The sequence below is a fragment of the Calliopsis andreniformis genome, chromosome 9, assembly GCF_051401765.1.
Source record: "Calliopsis andreniformis isolate RMS-2024a chromosome 9, iyCalAndr_principal, whole genome shotgun sequence".
In the NCBI taxonomy this organism is placed as follows: Eukaryota; Metazoa; Arthropoda; class Insecta; order Hymenoptera; family Andrenidae; genus Calliopsis; species Calliopsis andreniformis.
Window position 1 is genome coordinate 10,318,438 of NC_135070.1, and position 26,375 is coordinate 10,344,812.

Genomic DNA, 26,375 nt, shown 5'->3' on the forward strand with positions numbered 1-26,375 from the left:
GGTGTCTTGGCAGCGTGCGAACTGGGTCGCGCCCGTCCGATTTCGCGACGTCGATAAGACTATCTTTTGTGCACGCGTGCACAACCATCGTCGAGAACGAAAGTTCCGAATAGAACTCGGGCAACCATTTATTTGAATGATAACTACTTATGCCCTGGCGGTCGATCGACCGCGAATACGTTTCACTTGCAAAATATTCGATGCATTGCTAATTAAACTAATTCGCGACTCGGCAAGAAAGCGGCCATTCGATCGTGACGCTGCACGTTTCCACAACCTTGTAAAATATAAATTACGAGGACCGATCCACTGGGGACGCGGTAATTGTCTCTGAAACTATCGGGTAAATATCATTATAGAACGCTCGGTGATCCTCTCGGGAACATCGTGGTTCGTTAGTGAACCGTGCATGCGGAAAATGAAAGTGAAAATTCGTTAAACGCATCGTGATGTCTCGGAGGAAAGCGCAAACTGGGAGAACGGAGGCGAAAGGGTCAAGGGTGGCTCGAGTCTCGAGCTGCAGTTCGAGACGTCGAATACTAAGCATTTTACAATTATTAACATTTATATTTCGTAAAAAAATACATATTTTGCTATATTATCAGTAGAAAAATGGTGAGATAAGCTGTAGTCGAGCGGAGGCCGCTGCAAGACGGACTCCAGTTCTGAGTATCTCTTCGCGTTCCTATCGGTGACACGCGTCGCCATATTGGGGGCTCGGCACGATCGACCTCGACCAGAGAAATCCTTTGAATAGTCTTTATTGCCGGAAATCTTTCCCGTCGTTGTTATCCAGGTACAAGAATGAAGAGGCGTCTACTTGAGTATCTTTCGATTTGAGTGCGTGTACGTGTACATGTGTGTGTCTATCGACGCGTGCCACATCGTCCGTTCTTCTTGTGTAACCTAAGACTGTCGATGATTTGGCGCGTTTGGTCACCGCTCGATTATCCGTATCGAGCACCGACCGAACACCAGTCGGGGGGAGGATCTTTAGTGGTAGTAACCGTTGTTACCCGCCCAATCGCTAGCGTAGGCAGGTTCGTGATGTACTGGAACAGCTACTGGCACCTTGACTGGGTATGGAACAGGCTTCTCAACGGCGTAAGGTACTGGCTTTTCGATGTGGACGGGGTACGGTCTGTCGACTGGGATCTTGACTTCGACGGGCACTGGCCTCTCCACTGGGTAGGGCACTGGCTTCTCGACTGGGTACGGCTGTGGTACTGGTACCTTCACTGCAACCGGGTAGGGCTTCTCCACTGGGACTGGGTACGGTCTGTCGACTGGAACCCTAACTTCAACTGGCACTGGCTTCTCAACTGGGTAGGGGACAGGCCTGTCTACGTGCACGGGGTAAGGCTTGGGTACAGGGATGTGGACGGGACGGTCGACTGGGACTGCGACCTTGACAATCCTCTCCACTGGGTACGGGGCTGGAATGTGGACTGGTACTTTGACTGGCACTGGGACTTGTTTCTCTACGGGGTACGGTTGTGGCACTAGTACTTTAACTGGGACTGGTACTTGCTTCTCCACGGGGTAAGGTTGGGGTACCAAGACTTTGACGGGGTATGGACGGTCGACGGGCACGTGGACGGGATATGGAACCTTCTTCTCCACTGGGTACGGTTGTGGTACGTGAACTGGGACCTTGACGAGCACCTTGACTGGGTAGGGCTTGTCCACCGGGTAGGGCTGTGGTACTGGAACCTTTACAGGGACTGCTACTGGCTTCTCCACAGGGTAGGGTATGTGTTTCTCCACGGGGTACGGAACAGGGACGTTCTTGACGATGGTCACGGCCTTGACGTGCTCGTGACCACCCTCAAGGATGTGTCCACCGTAACCGCCATTCAGACCATAACCGTAGCCAGCAGACAGTGCGAGACCACCATGTCCAGCACCTCCAATGTCGTAGCCGCCGTCGTAGCCGTAGCCGAGACCCAACAGACCACGTTTCTCTTGTTTCTTCGTCGACTTGTCTTCTACAGCTTTCTCAGCCGACTTTTCCACTTCCTCAGCCCATGTGGCCGAAACCAGGAGGGCGATAGCCGTCGCGTAGACCTAGAACCCACATGAACGTCAGTATCCTGTGTCGAGTCGTCTCGACGGTCGCGAACGAAACCGAAAGCAAACGGTAGAACCGGTTGTCAATGGACAGCTCGATTTCGAGTTTTTTAAACGACGAAAGCAAGTTAGATAGATCTCCAATTTCGACGTTTCAATAGCTAAGACATATCGAAGAGATTCAAGAGGACCCGATCAACTCTCCGCGACACGAGATCACTGTCTACCGCGAGTCTAGGACCGTTCCAGTTCCCCGCAACCGGATACGTTACGATTCCCTTCGCGACGGAAAGGCACTCCCCGATGGAAATCGTGCACTCCGCGGCTCCCCGTCACTCGACGAATGCTTCCGGTCCCGGTTACCGACATTGTCGGTCTACACGACGATAGACGTACCAAGATTTTCATTTTTCTTCTCGAGATATTCAAGGTGCGTCCAGAAGTGAACTGGATGCTGATTGCCGCCTGTTCGTCGCCTTATATACGCGGCTTACTTTCGCCTTCGCCACCCGGGGCCCAGCTTGCGTACCCCCCACGTTACACCTCTTTGTTCGCGGAGAACGACCACGATCGGCGGCTACCACTCCCCTTTGGGGAACACGGCGTCTCCTTCCCCCACGCTGCACGAAAACGTCCCTCTCCTTATGGTTTTCGTTTTCTTCTTCCTCGACGCGGAATCCCCACTGTGCTCCGCCTTGGAAGTCCACCGTAACGCGGACACCCGCCACCGATATCCTAACGTGCGAGTCGTATCGCGCGCTAAACGATCGAAGTTCGACATTTTTCCGTGGCCAGTTGTTTCATCGGAGTTTGCTGGGCCGAGATTCCTGGATGCTTGTAAGTTCAGTAGCTAATAGGCTTGCTGACTCTTCGATAGGGCTCGTAGTCACGTTGCTATTATTATTGATATTTTATTTGACGATGGAAGAATAGGACTTGCATTGGTTCTTGAAGCTCTCGCAGTAGAGGATATGATGCTTCTTGGAGCTTCTAATTATTGGGTTGTCTGCTTAACGTTTGGTGAGTTGAGATATTGGATGTTTGAATATGGAACTAATGGTTGTGCTTTCGTGGTTACTTCACTGGGTTTAAATTCAAGTTTAAGTAATCTTGAAGTATTTGTGATAGTGATCTTGATACTAATCTATTGCAATTAATCCTATGAGATATTGTGTAATAAGGATGTCATGATTTACAAGTTTGTATACCTGTATGTTTGGAAATAGTCGAAAGATTTTGCATTTTAATTTTAGCAAGGATTCGAGGTGATATTAGTATATTTTAGTAATACTTCGGTAATACTAAATGCATTTTAACTTGGATATTAAATTTTAAATAGAATATTAAAACAATATGTACAGACTAAGGAAACATCTAAAATATAAATAGGTATAGAGCTGTTTTTTTAGAATTATAATAAAATTAAAATTCTGGATATTCTGGTTCCTGTCGCAACAGCCTAACAACGCAGGAATTCATAAATACAAAATGTTTTGCCATGCTCCACAATACTCTGACTTAGATTAAATCTAAAATTTCGGTTAAACTCATTTGCATCATTAGCGTACATATACATTTGCTGGACAGTATCGCTAGAGAGCACATTTGCGTTCACTTATTCACTGATATTTTCACTGTCCCTTTCACAACTTACAACAATATTAAGTTCCTTATAGTTCTCGAAATATCTGTACATAGATATAATAAAAATCAAAAAAATATGTAATAAGGGAAAATTTATTAAGGGTTACTAAATTTCACGTGTTTCCATCAGCTCCAAGATCTGAGGTCCAATCAAACTTTTCAACAACTTTCAGAAACTTCATACATACATCTGACGCAACGTTGTAAAAGTCAACGCGTACAAATTTCCTCCAAGTAAATTGCATTGCTCCGTCTCTGACTTGCCGCGTAATTTGCATTCCATCGCGACAACACGTGAAATATCTCTCTTAATTACGATCCCTATTCCTGGCCCCGTTTCCCTCTCCAACGTCCAAATTACTCATCGTCAACCCTTCTCGCCGTGGAATTCTGCGTGAAAGGGAAACTTTCGCTGAAAACGAGCATCCTGCGTGATCGATTTACCTTTCGATAAATTCTCGTAACCTTCCTCCGAAGGCAGTTTACTACATTTCATTTTTTCTGACCACATAAAATTCGATCTTCTGGCCTTTCCTTGAACCATTTTCGTGCCTTTCCTTGAACCAATTTCGTACTTTTCCTCTCGAGCCAATCTCGATCGATTATGAGGGCGAGTCTCGTAAGAGGCTCTCTCGTAGGATTTATCCACCGTCGTGATCTCATGGGTGCAACCATTGCTTCCTTTCATGAGACAGGCGAACTCCCTACGTCACGATTTCCCTCTCTCGGTTCGTACTCAGGTTCCGTTTTCTTCAACACGTACGCCACGACGTTGGCGCACCAATGTCTGCTGGAAACGCAAAAATGCTTTTCTAGGGCCTATCGTTACGCAACAGGTACATCACGATGCGTGCAGGTACGCACATGCAGCTTTAGAGACAATGAGGAAGCGAACTGTACCGTGAGATTTTGTGTTTATTCTTGGCAGCAATTTATAGTAGACACTTGCAACTACTTATATTAATGGAGAGTTCAAACCAATGGTATTCCCTGTGTTTTTGAATATTTCATGAAGACAGATTCGCTACTGAATTATGATACGCCTAAACCAGTCTTTAGTCGAAGCAGATCCACTGCAAATATGTAATATTCCCGGTCATTGCAAATATCTCATGTTAATCTGTGGCCTGTGGGAACCTTAGCACTTTACCAAGGAATACGTTATGCTTTCAGAAATTAATTATAAGTATTTAACTAAATGTAGGTAAAAGATAACACTATATGGGTTCAAACTAATATTGCCTTTTTATTAATGGGATTGATATATCTGAAGATGAAAGTAAATAATTAAGGAACCTACGAGGAAGACACTGATCATTTGTCAAATTAGATAACCATAGGTTCACTATTTCTCTACGTTCAACTTCAGTGGAGAAAGCCTTCGATGAGAAATGATATTTTTCACAAATCATCCAAAAACAGAAATCATGTATTTCAACAAAGGGGCCACAACACGAGTCTAGTTTCTTTTTCACAACATTCCGGAATATCACCACAAGAGGTCCTAAAATTGATTTCTACGACAGAATACGAGGAATTTGAAAGTTGATTTCATGTGAGGTCAATCGAAATGTGATATCTAATGTTCTCTTTGTGTGAAACAGATCGTATTCACAGATAGAGCTTTTACGATTCTGAGGTTTTAATTAATTTAAGCATTAATTGCATTTATAAATATGACACAATTATTACACGAGATAAGTGCACTTGAAAAAGCTACTTCAACGCGGATCCATGAATCATTAGGTTTGCCATTCACAGAGAAGGCCTCACCTTGAATACAATTATTGTCGCAGGTGTTTTCCTTTGCTTGAATATTGGCATAGATTCCAAGACGCTATGTCCTATTGGATTCCCCACGGCATCAATATACGCGATTTGCTTATTCCTACGACCACGTGGGCAGATTTCAAAGGTCAAATCAATAGAATACAAGAATGCTCGCGTGCGGGCCGTGTAATCATTCGATTCACTGTTCAATTTCGTGTTCATCAAAGCTACCATCAGCTCCTCTGATCGGATTTGAACCATGAATCACTGAAAATCTGAGAGAATTTCGAAAGTAAATCTTGTTGGAGGAACGCGAAATGAGACTCCAAGCCGACTAGTCGAGTGTCGCCAGTCTATAATTAACTAACCCAGACCTACATACCCATTCTGTATAGTTACCGTTAGTCGATCGATCATTGAAAATTAATAATTATTACATAACAACTACGACGTACAACTACGAAATTATTTACCTAGATTTCGATAAATCGAATGCCCCACTAAGGACACTCTAGGAAGACGAAGAAGGAACATGTATTTAAAACAAAATCTAAGATCTTAGTCAATACAGTTTTTCAATTTTGTAATTACATATAAACTTTCATATCTGTTTCAAGGATTTTTGTATATCTACAGATTCTGCGAAACAGATATGGATTATACGTGATGAATGAAGGGACATCACCTTTGATGATATTCCGCAATCCATGAGCACATTAAATTCAAGGAACACTAAAACCTAACTTAATCCTAATCTAAACGCGACAAGGTTTTCGTAAGCGTCGCTCCAAAGATCTTCCATCAAGCTGAAAGCAAGATCAGTTATACGAAAGCGAACCGATACTGTCAGCAGACGAAACCGAGTGGGATCCCTCACTTTCGATCGCAGTCGTAAGAATTTCCAGAATAAAAGTAACCGCCTTTCGATGGAAAGTAGACTGTCACGTCGTAACAGTTGAATCTCAGCGGAGGACAGTTCCACGTTATTGCGTAAAGGTCGTTGTCGATTAAGAGTCGCAGTGAAAGGTACATCATCGTACGTACATCGTTCTCATCTTGCTCTCACTGTGTCTTCGTCTGACGACCTGCCCAGAGTAGAGCTATATCGAGTACTAGGTCTCGTCAAAGGAATTCTAGCTAGCGACCTCGATGACACTGGCCTTGAAGAGGCATCGCCGATGCCTTTGTGAAAAAGCTACCGTTGCAGGGGTCATTAAACGCCTCAGCAATTAGTCGTTCCTTTGCTCGAGTAGGTTTCAGCTTTGGCTCGTTTACTGTACCCACTTTTCACTGTGTCTATTATGTGAGTCGGTAGAAATAGAAGGGAGAGGAATTCGTCAACTTAGAAATGTCTACATTTCACCCTGTGATCTCGATTAATGTCACTGATCTACATATCTACGCATAGGTATGAGATTAGCGATAGGGAAATCGCAAGGCACGAGTTTAATTCGCTTTCTCTCATATTTCACAGAAACTTCGTCGCTGGGGTTCTTCAATTCCAGATTTATCGAGCGCTCTGCCAGGCAGCTGGACAGAGAAGCGTTGACGATCCTAGAAGACCTTTGCACAGATGCGACTTCTACAGGAGCCCGGAAGCGGGTAGAATATTAGGGTGAGTAATAAGTTCTGTCTTTCTTGCGATACCTCGTCTAAGATTTCTTATGGAAATTTAGAGAAATTTTTTTTGAAGACCATGGGAAAGCTATTAGATGAAACGCGTGGCGTCTGTTATGTTGTAAGGACAGAGTTTCTATTTATACATATTCTGATAAGTAAACGACGCGACGTTCATGTATTTAAAGATAACAGTGAATACAGTAATTAGTGATCAGACATCACTGAGATATTGGTGACGGCTGGTCAACTATGACACAGAAGTCAATACTTATTTAAAATAAGTCAGAAAATATATCAGGTGACTGAACTAAATTAAAATATAAAAGAAGATAGGAGGAAATAAATATTCCTCAGTACACAGTAAATTAATTTTTCCCAAGTGTCTCGTCTAAAAGAACTTCTCGAGTTGATCTCTAAGATCGAGAGACAAAGAAATTCAGATAGTTTAATGCAATCATTTGGTAAAAGTATTCAGAGACTTCTCTTCAAATCCAATTCCTCCGCTTCACAAAAGTACCATTAAGAGTTTCATTCGAGATAATTGAGATCTAAATTCGCGAAGCAAATAACTCTTTCAGCGAGATGACAAATGCACCAAACAGTCGGCACCTTTTTATCGGCGCTACAAAGTGGCGTTTCTTGTAAGAAAAGACGCGAGCGCCGGTTTGCTAGCAAAGGCCGCATTAAAGTGTCGTAAAGCGTGAACGTAACTTCGACTAATGAGATTGACGAGAGAATGGCACGAAAGGTGGCTGCCAAAACGATTTCTTTGCTCATTTTTAAATAAACCGAATCGCAGGATAAAGGTATACAACGAAGCCAATATCGCTAACAAGTTGATAATTTTCGGTCTGGCTAATCGAATAATCAATATGGAACTGGTCTCTCGTCGCTGAACGATATTCTTTCCTTAATTAACGATCGTCTCGTCCAAAATTGAGTAGAACGACGTTAAAAAAACTAGTGTGAAAAACTGTTGAACGTTGGTGTCCAAATTTAGATCGTGTCGGAACGGAAATTTCGGTTGCATTCCAGAATTTTGTTTATCGTCTGGCTCGAAACCGTCGCGCGTCAGGTTTTCGAGCACATATGTTATGGGAAAAAATATGTGTTTTTAAGGTGACTGTCGATAAAAAGAAACCGCGATTGGAATGCACTCGACCATCTAGTTTCAAAAATTTTGCAGGTCGTTTGCTAACGATTGAGTAAATCAGCAGAGAGGAAACGAGCAATATAATCCTACAGTTACTTACAATTGCGTGTCATTTACGAGTAGAATATCCATACAAAAAACTATCGGTGGTTATGTACGGTCATTATCTACTGAAAGGTGCACCTTTTATTTGCATACTTTTAGTTTTAATATCTTCTAACTATCAGGTTTCGAACCTCTAGAATATACCTTTTGAATAACAAATTATTGACTAATTTGTCAAAATATTTGGTTAAGCAATTTTTATTTAACTCAGTTGCTAATCACATGTTATTGAAGTTTCTGCAATTTCATTTCAACTCTTTTATTTCTCAGATAACTTTCGAGGAATCACGAATCTGTTTTTTCATGAATTCCAAAAAAGGAATCTGGTGATCGAAAATTTCGCTCATTTTTGTCTCATTAATTCACAGCATAGGCATCTGGCCTGATTCCCAGAAACAGCACCAATAAAGAAGCTTTCAAAGGAAAAAAAAAGAAAGAAAAGGAAAGGGTTCTGATATCTTGACCTGGTTAGTATTCAAGGCTGAATTTTCGGCGAACTTTCGATTTTAACACCCAATCAGAAGAATGAATGCCGACGATGTGATCCTAAAATGGTTCATAATCGTCTCTACTGTTTTTTTTGCTTTAATAATGAAAAAATTATTTGATATCTGGAGACTGGTTCCTTATTTAATTTTTGAAACCCGCTGGTTGAATTTTTATGACGAGATTTTATGACATTCAGTTTGATCATCTTAGAAGTGGAACTTTCAAATTTAATGAGATGTTCGAGAAGATATCGTGTACTTTGGTCAAACAGTCGTTTGAGACTAACTTAATTTCACCAAAATAGACAGTAGTTTAAAGAACATCCCATAAATTCCAATCAAGGCTCTAGAATAAAAACCTCTTTACTAGAGAAAGTGTAAAAAATGTTATCGAACTCTTTTCACAAGTCGACAAGGCCATGACAGATTAAAATCTACATTTGTATCACACAACGTAGACTAGAATAGATTAGAATCTATAGTACCATGTATAATGGATTAGATGCAAAAATCTTTTGATTTCCATAATGCAAGCGTATATAAAATTATGCAGTAATTATTCAGTAGATAGAAGGGTAGAAGAAACAGGAACAACCGTATACCGTTCAAAATCTAAAATTTTCGCGCAGGCTCAATTTCCAATATACTCCCAACCAGTTTCACGCCGCGATAGAAGTTTATAATACAATCCATATTCATGAATCGTACACATTAATGAGATGGATTCTCCAGAAGCCGAAACGCTCGTTAAAGTTCGCGGCACCCACAAACACAATGAAACTCTAGATCGTCACGAAAGGGTAAACTGCAATATAAGTCAGATGAAAAGAAAATGTTATTGATGTAGTCAAGTGATCGAGTTCCAGGAACAGTCTACCGATTACGAAAGCAGCATGTGCAGCTTTTTGACCGTAAAATCCTTGTTTCTGACATTATTGATCACAGTCCACCAATTTCTCCGTATCACTTTTATATCCAACACCAACTAGAGTCTATAACGATGTCGCAATCGGTTACATCAATTTTTTTGTAAATGTCGACACCAATTTAAACGGTTTATGAGCCGTTAAGGATCGCCAAACATTTCATGGACGACTCCATGAAGCAAAGTCGAACTGTGAACGAGGTGGAGGATTAAATGTACTTACAGTCGATTCTGCCCCAGATGTTACTGTTTATTATCCTTTTTTACTATCTTTTATTACTCTCGTGAAATGGTTAAACGAAGAATTCTCTGTCTTTATAATAAAATGAGCAAAACAGAATAGAATAGAATATAAATTCCTGATTTGTGAAATCTTTCTCATATTTGTTGAACCTCCATTAGAAAGCTGAAGTTGTTTTGAGTTAATGAAGAAATTAGCATTCAATCATTATTTTAAAATTCAAAATCTTTTTGAATCTACAATTTCTTACTAAAAGGAATAATATATTTGCAAAAGTGATATAATTTATCGACGTTTTTGAACTTTCTGTTCGAAATCTTATATTATCCATACGAGATCCTCGTCATCTTTCAATCTTATATCTAATGTTGCCAGACTCCCGTCAATGAGTACACACGCTCAGAAAACGGATAGAGTAGACCTTCTATCGATTATAGATTATTTCAATCACGATCGTACGTCCTTTTCGCATCGGTCAGGAGATCTCAATGCGTGGGGCCCAAGGAAAGCGAGATTTGCATCGACATGGACGCAACGATCAATCCTTCATAAATCACTCGCGATTTGCAACGGGCCCTCGACATGGCGATCCGTGGGCGTTAAACAGAAAAATATCTGGGATCTTCGTGAATCTTTAATTCGCATCTTAAACAGTAAATTTCACTCTTTCCGCATTGTTTCGTCACGATCGGGTGTTAATAACGACTGATATATTTTCCCTATTTGTGGAATCTTCGAAAATACGCATCCCCAAAATAACTTAACGAGGAAGCACATTAACAAAATATTGATCAAAAATTCGGAGGAAAACATAATTTGAAAAATTCCTACTTATGAGAATAATACGACAAACTGAAACGTACGAATCTGATTCCCGAAGTTCGACGAAGACGCAATATTTATTTAAAAAGGATAACCTTCGACAAATGCCAAATTGCATAGAAGTCGAGCGGTGCACGTGGCCTAATTGAAAATATCGCGTGGTTAGATCTCAGTCCGAGTCGTATTCTATCGATCTCGCTGCAAGTCGATCGCCTCCCTTGACAATCTCCGGTAGTCACGGTTATCTGGGTCAACGAGAGGGAAACCTTTATTCAGTTCCGCAATTTCTCTGCCAATCTGACGTCCGTTTCTCGATCCTCTGACGACACACGTGTACTAGCGGATATCGAGATTGTTAATTCTGTTCGACTATCAAATTGATTAAGATTGCGGCTCGATCCGAAGAATTTCGGTCAATCAGTCGATTAATTGGCTGGAAAAGATACGTTGTTGCGTAATGCCAAATCACAGTATTTGAACATCACCACAGTACAGTATTTTTTTAACAATCAAGTTTTTCTTTACCTTAGAAGACAGGTTTCATTTCGCAACGCTGTTGAAATTGTAGTAATAATCCTACTTTTCAGCTGTGGCCATGAAAAATGTTGCAATGGTCAGTGTAATAGTAAAATTGTGTCTCTAATTCGTGTAAAGACATAGCTTAAAAGAATTTCGAATATTTCAGAGATTCCAGATATCTATGATAAAATTATTTTTTTAAAACGAATTTCAAGCGAAAACTTTTGATGCTGATGAATTTATTCATGCCACGTGCAAGGAGATATTATTGTATCTTCTTCTCTTTCCAATCAAAACAAGTGCAAGAATCGCGAATAAAGAGCAATTAAAAGCGATGCAAGTGTCAGAATATGTGGTACGCGATAATATATTGCTCGTATCGCTTGGGAGAATCTAAAGACCAGAAAACGCCTGTTCGTAATGTGCGTTCGCTCTCGGTTATGAAATTCTGATTATACAAAATATAAATAATACCTTTTGCGGGAAAGTGAATATTTTTGATAGATAGAAAGCTTCTGAAATCGACTAAAAATTCTATCATATTGAAAATGCTACAAATGACGCTCAATGAAAACTTGGGCAAGCTTCACTGTTAACAGGAAATAAATTATAAACAAAGGACGAATTGTATGATAATAATCGGAAGATTAAGTAATACGCTGCAGGAAGCATTTAAAACTACAGATTGATTCAAAATCAGTGTCGTTGCTGCAGATCCTGTTCAGTTACAAAATCTTTTCGCATATTTAGGAATTTTGTAAGGATTAAGTAATCCTCGTTCTCCCGCTACAAATCATAAATACGCTCCTCTATAACTTTCAGTATTTCACTTGAAATTTATTCAACTGTTCATCCTCGTTGAGGACAGCACTTTCCTGTCATTTTTCAACCAAACGCAAAATCATGGGCAATCAACAACAACGCCGTAACCAACTTTCCCTTTAGTCTTCTATAAATAAATCTACAAATATTTGAAGCCTCATTATATTTACTTTAAACAGACATCAAATTGCAAATGACTGTCAATTTTCAACTGTATAACGTTCGTGCATACTAACACGCTTCGAATCAGGTTCATAAAATTTATGCAAAAAGCTCCACTAAAACTTCAGCAGATATATCCCTACAGACTAAACAACAAATGAGGACAGGAAAATACAAGAATGTTGTGACAGAAATAAACGAAAGGAAAAAAAAAATTTCGGAATAAATTTCCAAACTTTGCTTATCTAAATTAAATAAATAAAACATTATTTCCAAGATTTAGGGTCTTCTGAGTCTTTACTACTGTCTCGCAGGCGGATACGATTGCCCATCGATCGATAGATCGAAATCGAAGCTGCGCTCGTCCATTCGATACTTCCTGCGATCGAAGGACGATCTCGATGACTCTCGCCACGCGCGTTACGAAAGCGATTGCGGTTCGCGCGTAAAAACGCGCCGTGTGTCGCGTATTACACGCGCCTCACCACAAGAAACTCGCACAGTGCCACTTGTTACGCGTCGCACTTCCGTTTTGCAGTGTAACTCGACTTGCCCACAAAAACACGGAGAAAGACGGGGAAACAGTGTATTCGGCGACAGACTTCTCGATACGATTTCAACTTCCTGGAACTCCTTGGTCTATTAGCGATTCGACTAGTTGTGGAAACTGAATATTTTCTTTTTTTTACCTGTTTCCTGGTCCCTTGCAAGACCATTACGAAAGCAGTTGAATAACGTAAATAGAACGAGAATGTTAATTCAGGGCTAACGTCGGAATAATTGATTGTTACTTATTTTTCATTCGTTTGGAAGGTGTATGTTATCGAAAATATTTTTCAGCACCTAATTAATCGTTTTCCGTGTTATGTAATGGTTCTCCACTTTCCTGGCGAAAATATTTGGTGGAAGGTACGGTAGGTACTTCCTCTAAGGCACTTATACAGGCTGTAATGGTCACTTTTTTGTAATCATGCGTTCAGTGCATTTCTATTTTCTACCATGTACTTAAGTACCCATGTGTTTTTCACAAAGGTGTGATCATTTTCTCAGAAGATGCATGTACATCGTTCACAGAGATAGGATTAAGGATACGAGCGATATTTCAAAGACCCTCGTCAGGCAATCGACAAACAGATCCCCCAAGATTCAGCTATCCCGTATCCGATCAACATTTAATGGCTGTGATTAACAAGAGATCGATCGAAATTCATGCAAATCGAGGGTCCGTCCTTGAATCCAGCAGATAGCGGAACAATCGATGCAAACGTCTTTCGAAAGATCCACGCGGAGTAGAATTAAGCAACGAGCTAAGCCCCGAGAAAATGTACGCGCCGTTTTCCAATAATGATAATAATAATGGAAACAATTGAAACTGGTTGCAGCGTTCAAAACCCCACTACAGGTATCCCAAGGTCTCTATCAGGCAAGAGGCAAACAAGATCGTGCAAAACCGAAGCCCGTTTAAGTCAAATGACACGCGTTTCCCACAGCAAGCTCTCAGTGTGTCAAAGATCACCCTTAAAACTGTAGAACCGAACGTAGACGCGCTCGTGACTCGATTCTATGTGCTGGCGAATGTAAATCATTCGGTTTCGTTAGAGCTTGGGTTAGATTCGCGATATTCTGAGACAATGCAGGGGATCTCTACACGTTTAATGTGAAATTAACTAAAATGGAAGTACTTTGGCACGATATATGATAGATTAATCTACTGTTGAATCAAGCTTGTTCGGCTGGAAAAGGCTTTGGAGAAGTTCAACATGTAACAATTCATCCAGCACAACGATAGACGCTTTAATTATGAACACTAGATCTTTAGAATGATATACATAAACAATTTTGTTTAAAAATACCTTCTCAGTAACTGAGGAAACTTCAGAAATATTCCCCAATTTTGAAGAAAATCGCCTCGTGTAATGAGATCTCTCTTCGTTCAAAGTTAAGACCATTAAGTTATTATTATTGGAACACAGCTATAAAATTGAATTTACGTAGCTATTTACAGTTACTTCAGTTTGTTTCTTAAAATTATTTCCTGTAATTCGCAAAATAATTCAAACGTTGTGGCTAACAGTATCTCTGAAGATATTACGACATGTGAAGTAAAACTTTAATCACGAGCGGAACAGCTTAACAGACTTCCGGTTGTCGAATGCCAGCGTCGGTCGCGACAATTGCCTTTCCCAGAAGTAGATAAGGTCAGTAGGAGCAGGGCAACACGTTAGGTGCGCTGAATCTGGCCAGCCAGCATCCCGCGTTGCGAAATATTGTAGCTCCAGGCAGGAAAGTGGCGATTTCTCAGTGAACACCGGAAACCGTGAGATCGATATAAATTACATTGAGGGCATGCCGAAATGTTTTTGCCTGACCAGTCGATTCCCACGAAAGCCAAGCCCCTACTCCCCTGATAGGAACCGGAAGCGAGTTGCGCTACGACCTGCACCCAAATAACTTTCCAAAAAATTGCTCGTTGCATTACATCAGAGCGACCCACACTTTTACCTTCTGTGAAATCAATTTATTATATTATTCTAAGTTTGTTTTGCTTTTGAGTAGCGTCTTTTACGGGTTACAATTTCGTGGAACCACTAATTATGAAAAAAATGGCTTCAATAATTGAAGAAGTTACATATAGTTGATTAGTGTCTAAGTGCTACTGTAGAATTTTTGTTCTAGTAAAGAAAAGTTGTATTCTGAAGAGATTTTAGCTTTGAAGTGGAATTAAGGAAATTAAGTGAGTTTTTGAAGTATAAGAATCAGTGCATTTTATGTTACTGAGTTGGTGAATATGAAATTGTTATTTGAAATGAGAAAGTTTACATAATACAATCTTTGATTTTCCTCTTTAATTACTTACAACTCATTAATAGACAGTAACAGTACCTATCTAGTAACAGTCAACATTGATAAAAATAAAGAAATACTGCCCTGTTGCATGCTAGCGGCAATTTCACATACATCAACTCAATATAAGTCGTACAGGAAAAAAAATCGGTTCTTCTATAATATCCGGGTGAATGTAGCCCCTTAATCGTCTCTCCAATCAATTGCCTTTTACATCGGACCTTTAACCCATTGACCCCACGATTACCCCACGACGAAATGGAGATATTAATAGCTAAGTAGCCTCTTATGCAAGGTTTCTAAGACTTTCAGACAATTTTCATTGTCTGCAGATAAATCTGTTCTAAAAAGGAAACGTTGCGTATTAACGAACGTCTCTGAAACTTTAACCGACATGACACTGATACGCCAACACATGATTGGATTTGCTTTATGTAACACATATCTCGATATATTGAAATTACGTGGGCGATGTGTCGTTTAATTTGATACCCACTAAGTTGCGTTGCACCCGAAAGGGAAATAGAAGAGAAAGAGAAAGGGTTTATCTCGGCTAACGCGAAGAAGCTTGGATAACCAGGTGAAACGGGTTCGACTTGAAAGTGAACCGAATCACGTAATGAGCCTGAATTACAATTTTTCCTACGACGCTGATCCCATCGTAATATTAACGAACTCGACCGTTCATTTACAATTTACTACCGTAAATTACCGCAAATGCTATAAAATACAGCAAATGCGCGAGGTGATTCAAAGATGTATCGGGGTCGTGTAACTTCTCGCTTTATCTCGTGGACCAGTTGTGCAATCATTGTATTTAAATGATTGATCCGCTGGCGCGCCATGTCTTTCAGATTGTCATCGACGAATCGATTTCTCAATGGGTTCCTCGCTATCGTGTCGACGACCTCGTATTGACGTACATATTGGAGTTCATGTGATGAATTTAACCCCTTGAATGATACATTATTGTACACGCTTCTGTTGACCTATACTGTTTAAAAGAAAGTTAGGATATTATTTAGTACTGTAAATTATTTATAGAAGGAAAGAAATATTTATACAGTAGCTCGTTAGAATTAAACAGATTCTATCCATATTGACTAACAAGCAATTAATGCGATCCGCTGGAATTTTGAAAGAGATGAAATTGAGAACGAAATGCTCCAATCATTGCCAATGAAGTAAATGGTCCCATGGGGAGGCTGAGGAAGGCGTAAGTAGGTTCCTTCAGCGATGACGACAGTGATGGCCATAACAACCGGCACCCGACCACGCAAAGCATAGTCTTGGCGTGGGAGTAGCTCGTTGAAATCAAGATGTACATTATTTTGAAGGGAATGCGGTAGGATTGTTGTTCGATGCATTTATGGACTCGACCAGGGAAACTCCAATGAGATTATGCAGTAATTTGCATCTAGGTGCAAATTAAGGCGAAATGAAGCGATTGTGAGGTGGAAAATAGACTTGCTGAAATAGTGGAAGTTCTCTCGACTATTTTCTTAAGTAATTGGTAATAGGTACTTAGGAAAACGTTGTACTAATTGATATTTTTAGTTTTTTGTGATAAATGTGATAAATACTATTTAATAAGTATGAGAAATTTAGACTTCCATTTCATCCATGATAACTGCTCAAAGATACCTAATCAAAAGCACAGGAGGAAATAGAAAATCCTATATTACACTTACACACAATTACACACAAGCACCCCTATTTCTTTTTATCAAAGAAAACATCATAGCATCATAACATCATTATCTAAAGCAGAGCTTCATATTATCATAATGAAGCTTGTGTAGAAGCTTAATATTTCAGCAAGGTAATCAGTTTGGGAATATAGTTGTGACACGCAGGACGAGAAATCGCGGATACGGGTCACGCTCGAACGCCTCTGAAGTGCGAACGATTGCCAAAGGTAGACTAATTAGCATCGCGGCAGCGTGGAAGCGAGGAGGCTCGTTACGCGTCTTTATTTTTCTCTCGTTCCAGTTCTCCTCAAGCAACGATTTTCCGCCGCGGTTTTTCCATTGTGAGAGCGTTGTGTCGCAACGACGCCGCTAGAAAGCCGCGATCCTCGTTAACCCTAACAACGCCCATCAAATTGCGAACACGCTTCCCTCCGAAATAATTTGAATATACGCGAGCAATTTCCTTGTTTTTTCCGGCGTTGCGTGCAAACGTGAAGGGAGAAAAGGTTGTAACCGAGTATTTCTTATCATTCGTAGAAGAATAATGGAGAGGGGCTCGTCGGTGCCGTGGCAGGAAACGCTTCAAGAAGCCATTGGCGAGGACAGATTGGACGCGTCCGCGCTGAGGGAATACTTCAGACCTCTCGAGGACTGGCTGAGAACGGAGAACCTGAGGACTGGTGACGTTGTTGGCTGGTCTTACGGTAAGAAAGTTATACTTTGTCATTCCCTCGATGTAGAATATTGCTGAAATCTTATCTTTAATAATCAAATCAACGTTAAGACTAATATTGCTTACTATTGGGACTGCTCCAAAATTATGAGACGAGACAAAACAAAATTTAAGGAAATGAATTAGTGAAAAGGAACATTCTTCTTTATTACAAGGGACTGAAAAGTGATCATCCGTCTTTGAGATACATGGTGCAATTCAAGATTGAGGGTGTAATTTCTAGAGCGCTTTTTGAACTTCTATGAAACGAAATCTCAGGATTCTCAAATTGTTAAAGAGCTTTAAAATTGTTCTTGATACAAGAAGTTTGTATGCTATGTCTTGACTCGTAATTTTGAGATGTTCTACATACAAAATGTTTGACAAAAGGTGTCATAAACTTAAAGGGTGATTCTATGTATCAAAATAGGATGAAAATAAAAAATGATAAAACTAGGTTTAGGAAGTTTTTTCAGACTTATTAATTGTTAGGAAAACGCCTAAAATACGCGTGAGATGTGTCTGACTTGGAACTTATTCTACTGCCGACGTGCACTAGCTAGGGCAAGCATAAAAGTCAGTAGGACAAGTTTCAAGTCAGACATAGCAAATCCAATAGAATAAATCGCAAGTGAATCTCAATTCATACCTGACAAAGTCAATACAGATAAGTTTCAAGTTAAATACAGCGAAATCAGTAGAATAAGTCCGAAGTCAGACACATCTCACGTGAATTTTAAACGTTTCCCCAACTTATATTAATAATTCTGAAATGAGGTCTTCAACCCATTTTTTTATTATTCTTGTTTTTCGTTCTAGTTTGCCCTGTAGATTGACACCTTAAAATTTCTGACACCTGTTGTCAAACACCCTGTACAACACATCATAATTCCGCGGATCTATTTCAAGGTATAAAGGGATACAAGTTAAAGAAAAATGTTACAACAAAGTACTTGTAACTATTTCTTTCACTTAGCTTTCTTAGCTATCCTTGTAGATTCTCGTAGATCACTATATTCTGATTTTCACAATGTCATACTCCTACTAATCTTTAACTGTCCTTACTCCCACGCAGATGTATAAGCACATACGCTCTTAACCATCAGCAATAAATCCTGTTGCTCGTATTCTTGGTTTTACGCTTATGACTCATGCACCATACTCGAAAAACATTGACTGCCACTCTGTTTTACCACAGAATCTCGACTATTCAGACTACTGGGAGCAACATGCCCCTGACTCAGAGAGCTCAATAAATATCTCTGAATATCGATCTAACACTCCATTAACACATCGAGGGGGAATAAAATCTTAATCACGTTAGACTAGTTTGGCGTGATTCATGATCTCTGGCTTTCGTTCCTTCGACCAACGAACCGTTGACTTTCCAATTCCGTGTTCGAGTTTCATTTCAAACGACGGACTCTCGTTCGAGACCGAGCAATTTTTTCCTGACAATTAGACGCAAACAAGGAACCGATTCACGTGACACGGCGCGATCGGTACTGAACAACCACGGTGCGCCTTTCATCGTAACTTGCTACAAATTATGCAATTTCCTACCGTAACAGATTGAAGGTTGCAGTTCCCACGTGCCAGTTACCGTCGAGCGCTACAAATATTCATTGTGTGACGACATTCGGCTAAATTACGATCTGCCGTACGAAGAAATTATTAGGAATAACGTGTCTTCTATCCTGTCCCGTTAGATCTTGTCAAATTCGCGCGGAAAACTCGCAACGAGGGTTACATAAGATCTCTGGAACGTGGTCTTGAGAAAAAAGAATTAATTGCTCCAAGAAGTTTTTCTATTTTCTTCTATTCTGTTATTGTGTCACCCTATTTGCTATTCTAATTTTTATCTATCACACTTCAATCTTGTTTATTTCAAAAACTAATATCCATGGCAGAGCTAGTAAAATAAGTTTCTATCTTCATAGTCTATACCAACCGAAATTTAATGTACTTCTTTACAAAATCGTTTCTAAATCTCTAACCCTCACCTTCTGCCTCGGGAACTGAAACGTTCCCTTAGGCTTAAAAATCTCTCGATTACTCTCGCTATTTTTTACTCGCTAATAAGTTACGCTGAATCTCTGCCTTCCATTAAAATTATCGACACTTTCTCCTATCGATCGCGAAAGGAGTTTGAAACTAGTCTGGAACACTTTAAAGAAGCCCCACTCGACGTTGACGCAGGAAACGTCGTCGTTATTTAGCGATGAAATGCAAAGTCCGTCCGATCACAGGGTTCGTGGGACTGGCGAATTGCGAAATCTAGAGTGGAACGAACGCGAGCCCAAAAGAGAAGGAGGAAAGAGCGAGAGACCGAGTCGTGAGACACGTTCGACGATTCGACTCTCGTTCTCCATCGCGCGTTGCACCTCGAAGCAGCCTCGACTCGAGCCCACTCGTACACAGCCTGCTCACGCTCTTCCGCGTCTTTTGGCGCGAAAGTGCGAATCCTCGACACTCGTTCGAAAAGCGCGCGTGAAATTTCACGAACGTCGAGTCGTCGCCTGGAATCACCACCCTGATGTGGAAAAAGAAAATTGTTATGGGTTCGATGACAGTAAAGGAGAGGGAAATGAGTCGTTTCCAAGAAGCGATCGCGATGGAAAGTGCAGATGCATGCACGTGACTCTCGCGTAAGAGGAAAAAGAAATTGCGGGCGGCCTGGTTGTATAATTTCTCTTTCGATCGCGATACTGCGTGCACTCCTTCCTGCCTTCGGTTGAAAGGAGGCCTTCGAGATAGCGTAGATGACCCTAACTAGACTAGATCGTGAAGGCTATTGCGAAACTGGCGAATTATACAATTGAACTTGTCAATCACGTTTCTTTTTCGAAGAAGTTCACTCGGAAGATTGTAGACGAATTATGGAAGTGAAAGGAATTTTAAAAATAACGGTTGAAGTTCGAAGGCGATACGGCATTGGTCGAAAGGGAAAACGACCTCTTTCGAACCTCCTCCTTTAGTTCCTCGATCAAAGAACGCGTTTTTTGTTCCCACATATCTCGATTGCGGGTTTTCAGAATGTTTCGTTTCCTCTCATTTGCCCTCCAGCGCGGTCTGACGATTATATGGCGTATTCTACTCGCGTGCGGTTTTCACAGTTCGTAGAGTGAAGGGTGAGCGATTAGTGACGATTAATGGAGTTCTGTTAATCAGGAACCATGTTCTCTGAAGAACGTTACAATTTTTTGTGACACGTTAGAATATTTCTTCCACATTTTTAAGGGACTCACGTTTCTGAACCACTTTCACGAAATGTTATAATTTATTCTCCCTCTAATTAGTGGTTGCATATAAGAGTATGAGAACTATTAAATAGATCGTAGTGCAATTTCGCCACCCTCATAGCGAGAAATTATGATTTATGGCCTAAAGCTTCCCTCTTCACTGACACCTTTTCATGCTTCCTGTTCCCTATCATCACGTCCTCAGTTTATTAACCAGAGCTCGAAAATCATTGTCCCCCATAGCTCCCATAACCTTCACCGTCCTCGCTTCACCGCTTCAGCACCGCTTGGTCCCCCATAACTTCTCTCGCCAATCAACAAATGTCGCCGCGAAAACGATAACCACAATAGTGGCCAATTTCACCACTGTACAGCTGTGAATCACTTGAATTGCAGACGGGGATTACTGCAAGCGCAGTATCGAGACAGCTGGGCTCCAGGTCTATGGGAGCGGATTCTACGGTGGCGCTGGCTCTATTCGATCGATGACTATTCTACCAGGAATCACAGCAATCCTCTTAACGATTTCTACTTTTCGTTAAGACAGATTCAGGAATCTAGCGTGACCGTAGCCTCCAGCGTTTTAACATCTTCCTTTTTATAAAACAGAGACGATCGACGCCCCTCGATCTGGATCCAAAGTTAAAACGAACCAAATAGACTACCAAACGTTCTTAAATGACTGTCATGAGGGTCTGACGAGTCATCGACAGTGCTTCGTAAGTGTGTTGCAGGTTGTTCAGTGAAAACGACGCGTAATCGCGTGGCGACAGGAGCCGCGTGCTCTGTCATTGTTCTAAGTATCCATTATTAATTTAGTCGAGGTACGTTAAGCGATGACAGCTATAATTAAGGAACGAGTTCGCATGCAAGCGCGTGAATAGTTGCGCGGCATGACTGTATTTCTCGGTTTGGTAAGAACAGTAGGGTTAAGTCCATTGTTGTGTTAATAGAGTAATTTCTTGCTCGACATGATCATAGTGTACATATAATTCTACTTTGACGCATCGAAAATTTTGGATTCTGGTGGATCATGTATTATTAATTGGATCCCCTATGATTGAATCATTTTTCTACATCGTTGCGATTTTCGCCAATTAAAATGTAGAGAATATTGACATACTTTTATATGGTAATGTATCATGTTATCGTTTAAACATCGACTTACACGTTGTTAACGTGTAATATTTTTACTGTAAAAAGTGTAAACTGTAAGAGAGAAATAAATTAATGAATTTAAATTGTTTCGAGAAACATTTCTACTACCATGACAACAGGAGCGACACTGGCTTGACAAACTATGCTGTCGCTGAATTCGAAATACATTCACAAAGCCAGCTTCTGGTTTGCCATACAACGTTCATAAAGAGATCCCATCGCCGAGGATTCTATTATATTCTCAAGTTTTGTGACTTTCACGAGTCTCAAATAAGAGTTGTTTAATGATAGAGCCTGAAATTGATTTACTATAGTTGTGTAATGCGATGTACCTGTGGGGTTATAGTATGTAACCAGTTTACTACCTGGTACAGTAAAAATGCCATTCAAGAAACACGCCTCCGTTTCGTTAATCCCTTTTTTCGTGACGTAACAGAGAGCACATACTAGACAGCTTTAAACTACCTCTACATTTCTAGAAACTTCTGTGGACTTATTCTGACCTAGACATACATATTTAATTCCTAGAATTTTGAATTTTTATATAAGGGTAAGAATATTGGAGAAAGCAATTACTGAATTGTGGTAAATATTACAACATGAAAGACATTGAGAAGAAAATACGTGAAAAGTGCTCTAAATACTTAAATCCTTTAAATAAGATACTTTCCACCCACAATATAACAACTTTACTTTCGAACCTAAATATAAACTCCTAGTTAGCTAATTAATATTAGTAAGTGATGACGCTGTAGAAATTGTTTGAAATCATTTAACAGTATATTTCTCTTCATGAACGCATTTCCATATAAATGACGGTAACGCTGTCACTCTTGAAAGACATAAATTTTTTCAAAGGAAGACAGTAAAGCGTTTCGCTTCCCTATCGACGACGCGGACAATGCACGCATACCTTGCGAAATTTTTACAAGGATGCTGGTTGTTCGAACTTTCGTTCACAGAGGCAACGTGTAGGTCAACAGCTTTCACGACAGCCACAGGAGGAGACGTTATTGTTCTTATGGGACAGTCGACCAGGCATAATTACACAAAGGTGGTCTGTCCAGAAACTGGTTCAGCCACTTGCGTAACGAGAAGATGCGGAAACCGAGTTCGAAAGACCCGAGGGCGGTTGCATCACTAAACGTGGTTACGATGCTTTTATTGGAATCATCTCAGACGTGTCCGATTTTATCCTTTTTTATCGTTCCTGCCTTTCGCGCGGAATATTGCAACGCGTTGCACTTTTATCACGCCAAGCGAGTGATGCACGAGAAAACGTTCGGCGTAGACTTAAGTCACATCAAGTAGATCTGATTGGATTTGATTCGACTGTAAGTAGATTTACTTTGTGTTTAATCTACTTCTAAGAGCGACCTAAATTGTACCCAATCTACGGTCTGTTGAGACAGATTTTTTTACGATCCGATAAAGGTGGTATTTAGAGCAAAAATGAAATTTCACTGCAATTCACCTTTCACCTGAAAATATCGTATTGCACATCTACGTAACGATCGACCAATCCAATCACGTTTTTCTCGCATCGCAATCAAGAAATTACTAGCACGAAGCACACGCGCTTCCTGAAAGATATTTACTACGATTTGATCTATCCCCGACACGCACGAACCTCAAAATTTACACACCTACATAAAAAAAAAAAAAAAAAAAACAAATCTCCTTAAGTTACCGATCCGTGCAAATTAACACCAATACTCTAGTCGTCTTACATAACACTTGCTGAACTCCTTAATTAACATCCATTAATTTGCGATCCACGGCCGCAGTACTTTTTACCTTGAATAGTTAATTAACATCGAGTCAGTGCATCTGTCCATTATTCGAACAAGTAAATTCCCTGCATCTAGACGCTTCGAGCGATATCTTCGATCGAGTAAAAGCTCGAAGCGAAGGAAAGAGGGAAAGAAAAGCAAAGGGAGGACAGAGTTAGGCACAGAGGCGAGATTAGTCACGCCTCAGTCGTCAGTCTCGATTCAGCTCGGTTTTCGTGGCTCCAGGCTCGTGAAAGGGTTAAGGGGTCATTTTTCTCCGATCAACCGAGACGACATGGCCAATCGGCTCGAGAACGCCCGATCCCTTTCGCTTTCGATTTCGCACGCGGTTCCTCGAGCGCCTCGACGACCGAAAACTGGTCCGTCCAGTTGCATAATCGGAAGACCGAGAAGTTCTCCGTCTTTCCGCGAAACATCTGCACAATGACTCGACGAACGCCTCGTCCACTTTCACCTGGCCACGCACACGCACTCGTGTAAGCGTTATCGTCCAGCGTTACGCGTATCGCTGAAATTCGATCGAGAAAAAGCCATAAGGAAATTCTGTGGCGATCGAGTCTCATGATCGTTTCCGGTTAGCTGATGTCGACGGCGTGCTTTCGTGGTGGGGAGCTTTTGTTAATTTTTCTCGTACACTTTTCCTAATTATTTTAGACAATATTTTAGAAATAATTTTAGAAATAAAAGAGAATGAAAAAGTATGCGAACGAAGATTTCCTGGAATAATAAATCACTTCTAGGGATGTCAAGAGAAAATTTCGTGCCTGGCAGAGTTTTTTAGGTCTGTGACTGTAACCATGGAAACCAAATTCTTATGCATCCGGCTTTGGACTGATTCCATTACGAAAGGCAACGAGTCCTTCCGCTTCATAAATCCACGCATGTTCGTCGAATACGTAATTCCTGCTTTCTTCTTTCCTCGACGTGCTTACGGTTCTTTCACCGAATCGTTACGAATCTGTACGCAACCTTGATCGATCGATTCGATAAGAATATACACAGTGTCTTTTTGGCTTTTTCGGCGTCCCGCCAATTAGAAAATCGCTCGAGCTCGCCTCTCGAATGATCACGTTAGTGGTCGAGTATCATTACACCGCACTGTTGCGCCATCACCCATTCCTTCCTTTTTTACCCTTTTGTCTTTGCAGAAAAACAGTTCATAAACTGCCTCGTTGCGTAAATCGATAGGCGTTTTCATTCACACGATACAATGGATTAGTGCATAGCACTTCGATAGTTTATTTGCAGGTTTAATTGCAAGGGTCGTTACAACCTATTGGATTACTTCATTTTTCGTATACGAAATCGTTATCGGAGAAAGCTTAAGAAGACAGAGAGTTTAACGATTATTTAACTGTAATTAGCAAAAACTACTACGCATAAAGGGAAGTTAAAAAATGTTGGCAGTAAATCTATGTAAATTACACGCTTTCTATCTGTTTCTCTTTCTCTAGAGCCATTCGTCATTTTGATCTAGAACTGTTCAGCTATCGTGTATCGTAAAGATCTGTTGTGCTTTGATCCAGGACTATTTCAGGGTTAAACGCGGTCACCAAGAGCATCGTAGAATTTTGTGCAATCCCCTTGCTTTCCATTTTCTATGTCAAAATTGTCCACGTCCTACATCACACATGACATTAATTGAACGTTTCTCGATGCTCATGCGGCGTACGGTAAACAACGCGACATGAGTTAACGCAATCATTATGCAACGTCTCGTATATGCTTCCACGTTTCGTTGATTCGCCGCTCATAATCTTACGATCCAGCCGGATTACAAAGTCATTACGTCATTTTGGGAAAAACGGGAGTCCTTCGTTCGACGAAAGACACTTTCATTCGATTCTCTATCGCAATTACGAATTCCCTTCCTCGTCGACCCTATCGACGTCCGGGCCAACTATTTCTTTCGTTTTGCGTTAGAAATACTAGAAATTCCTCGACACGACGTTCCTCCGACACGTAATACCAACAAAATGGTACGAAAGATCATTTTCGAAATAGTGTTGAGAATTCTTCCGTTTTTTCGCCTCTAAAGCTGATGTCAGATTGCTAATAAACGACTTTCATCTGGCTCCTCATTTCAAGTATAGATTCTCTTCCTTATAAAGAACTATCGACAGGGGGCTGAAATATCTCTTTCACTTTAAGTTCGAAATGCGCGGAATGTTTTTAGATATCACGTTTTTCCTATATGCAACATTAAATAAGAATTAAGAGGTTCGGAGGTATTCTAGGAATCTGCAAGAAAGTCTGAACAGTAAAGTGATCGTACAAGTTAAATAAATTTCAAGAAATGATAGACATTCGTGATAAATTCGAAGGAATTTCAATAGAGTTCGAATTTTAAGAAACAACAGTACATTATATTCGGCAACAGGTGCCAGAAACGTTAAGAGATGATTCTAGATGTCAAAATAGGACGAAAATAAATAATTCTCCTCTCAAGAATCTCAAATTCCCCCAAACCTTAAGACAAACCTCAACAAAATGACGAACAGGATATGCAAAGCATTTTTCCACGTTTCAAGAGGCAGGAAGGTCAGGACTCTCATGAACGCAATCACTCGTTGCGAGAAAATTTATGGAAGAAC

The 26,375-nt window shown here is 40.6% G+C and overlaps 2 protein-coding genes across 7 annotated transcripts in view; one reads left to right on the plus strand and one right to left on the minus strand.

Annotated features, from left to right (window-relative positions):
* The window catches only part of Ance-3 (angiotensin-converting enzyme Ance-3), a 52,809-nt gene extending 30,744 nt beyond the window's left edge, over window positions 1–22,065 (plus strand). For all 5 annotated transcript variants that reach the window (XM_076384065.1, XM_076384063.1, XM_076384061.1 and 2 more), the window contains exons 11-13: window positions 6,959–7,099; window positions 17,414–17,580; window positions 21,227–22,065. In XM_076384065.1, the coding sequence (XP_076240180.1) occupies window positions 6,959–7,099; window positions 17,414–17,580; window positions 21,227–21,372 (454 nt within the window). In that variant the 3' untranslated portion in view covers window positions 21,373–22,065. The remainder of the gene's footprint in view (window positions 1–6,958; window positions 7,100–17,413; window positions 17,581–21,226) is intronic.
* Window positions 871–7,788, minus strand: LOC143182816 (uncharacterized). 2 transcript variants are annotated; one of them, XM_076384067.1, is made up of 2 exons: window positions 7,774–7,788; window positions 871–2,067 (listed from the first exon to the last, which is right to left on the minus strand). In XM_076384067.1, exons 1-2 carry the CDS (start codon window positions 7,786–7,788, stop codon window positions 994–996), a joined length of 1,089 nt encoding a protein of 362 aa, XP_076240182.1. In that variant the 3' UTR covers window positions 871–993. The 2 variants fall into 2 exon arrangements, with proteins under 2 accessions (XP_076240182.1, XP_076240181.1); XM_076384066.1 differs by lacking the exon at window positions 7,774–7,788 and adding an exon at window positions 2,467–2,559.
* Window positions 22,066–26,375: the final 4,310 nt, after the last annotated feature.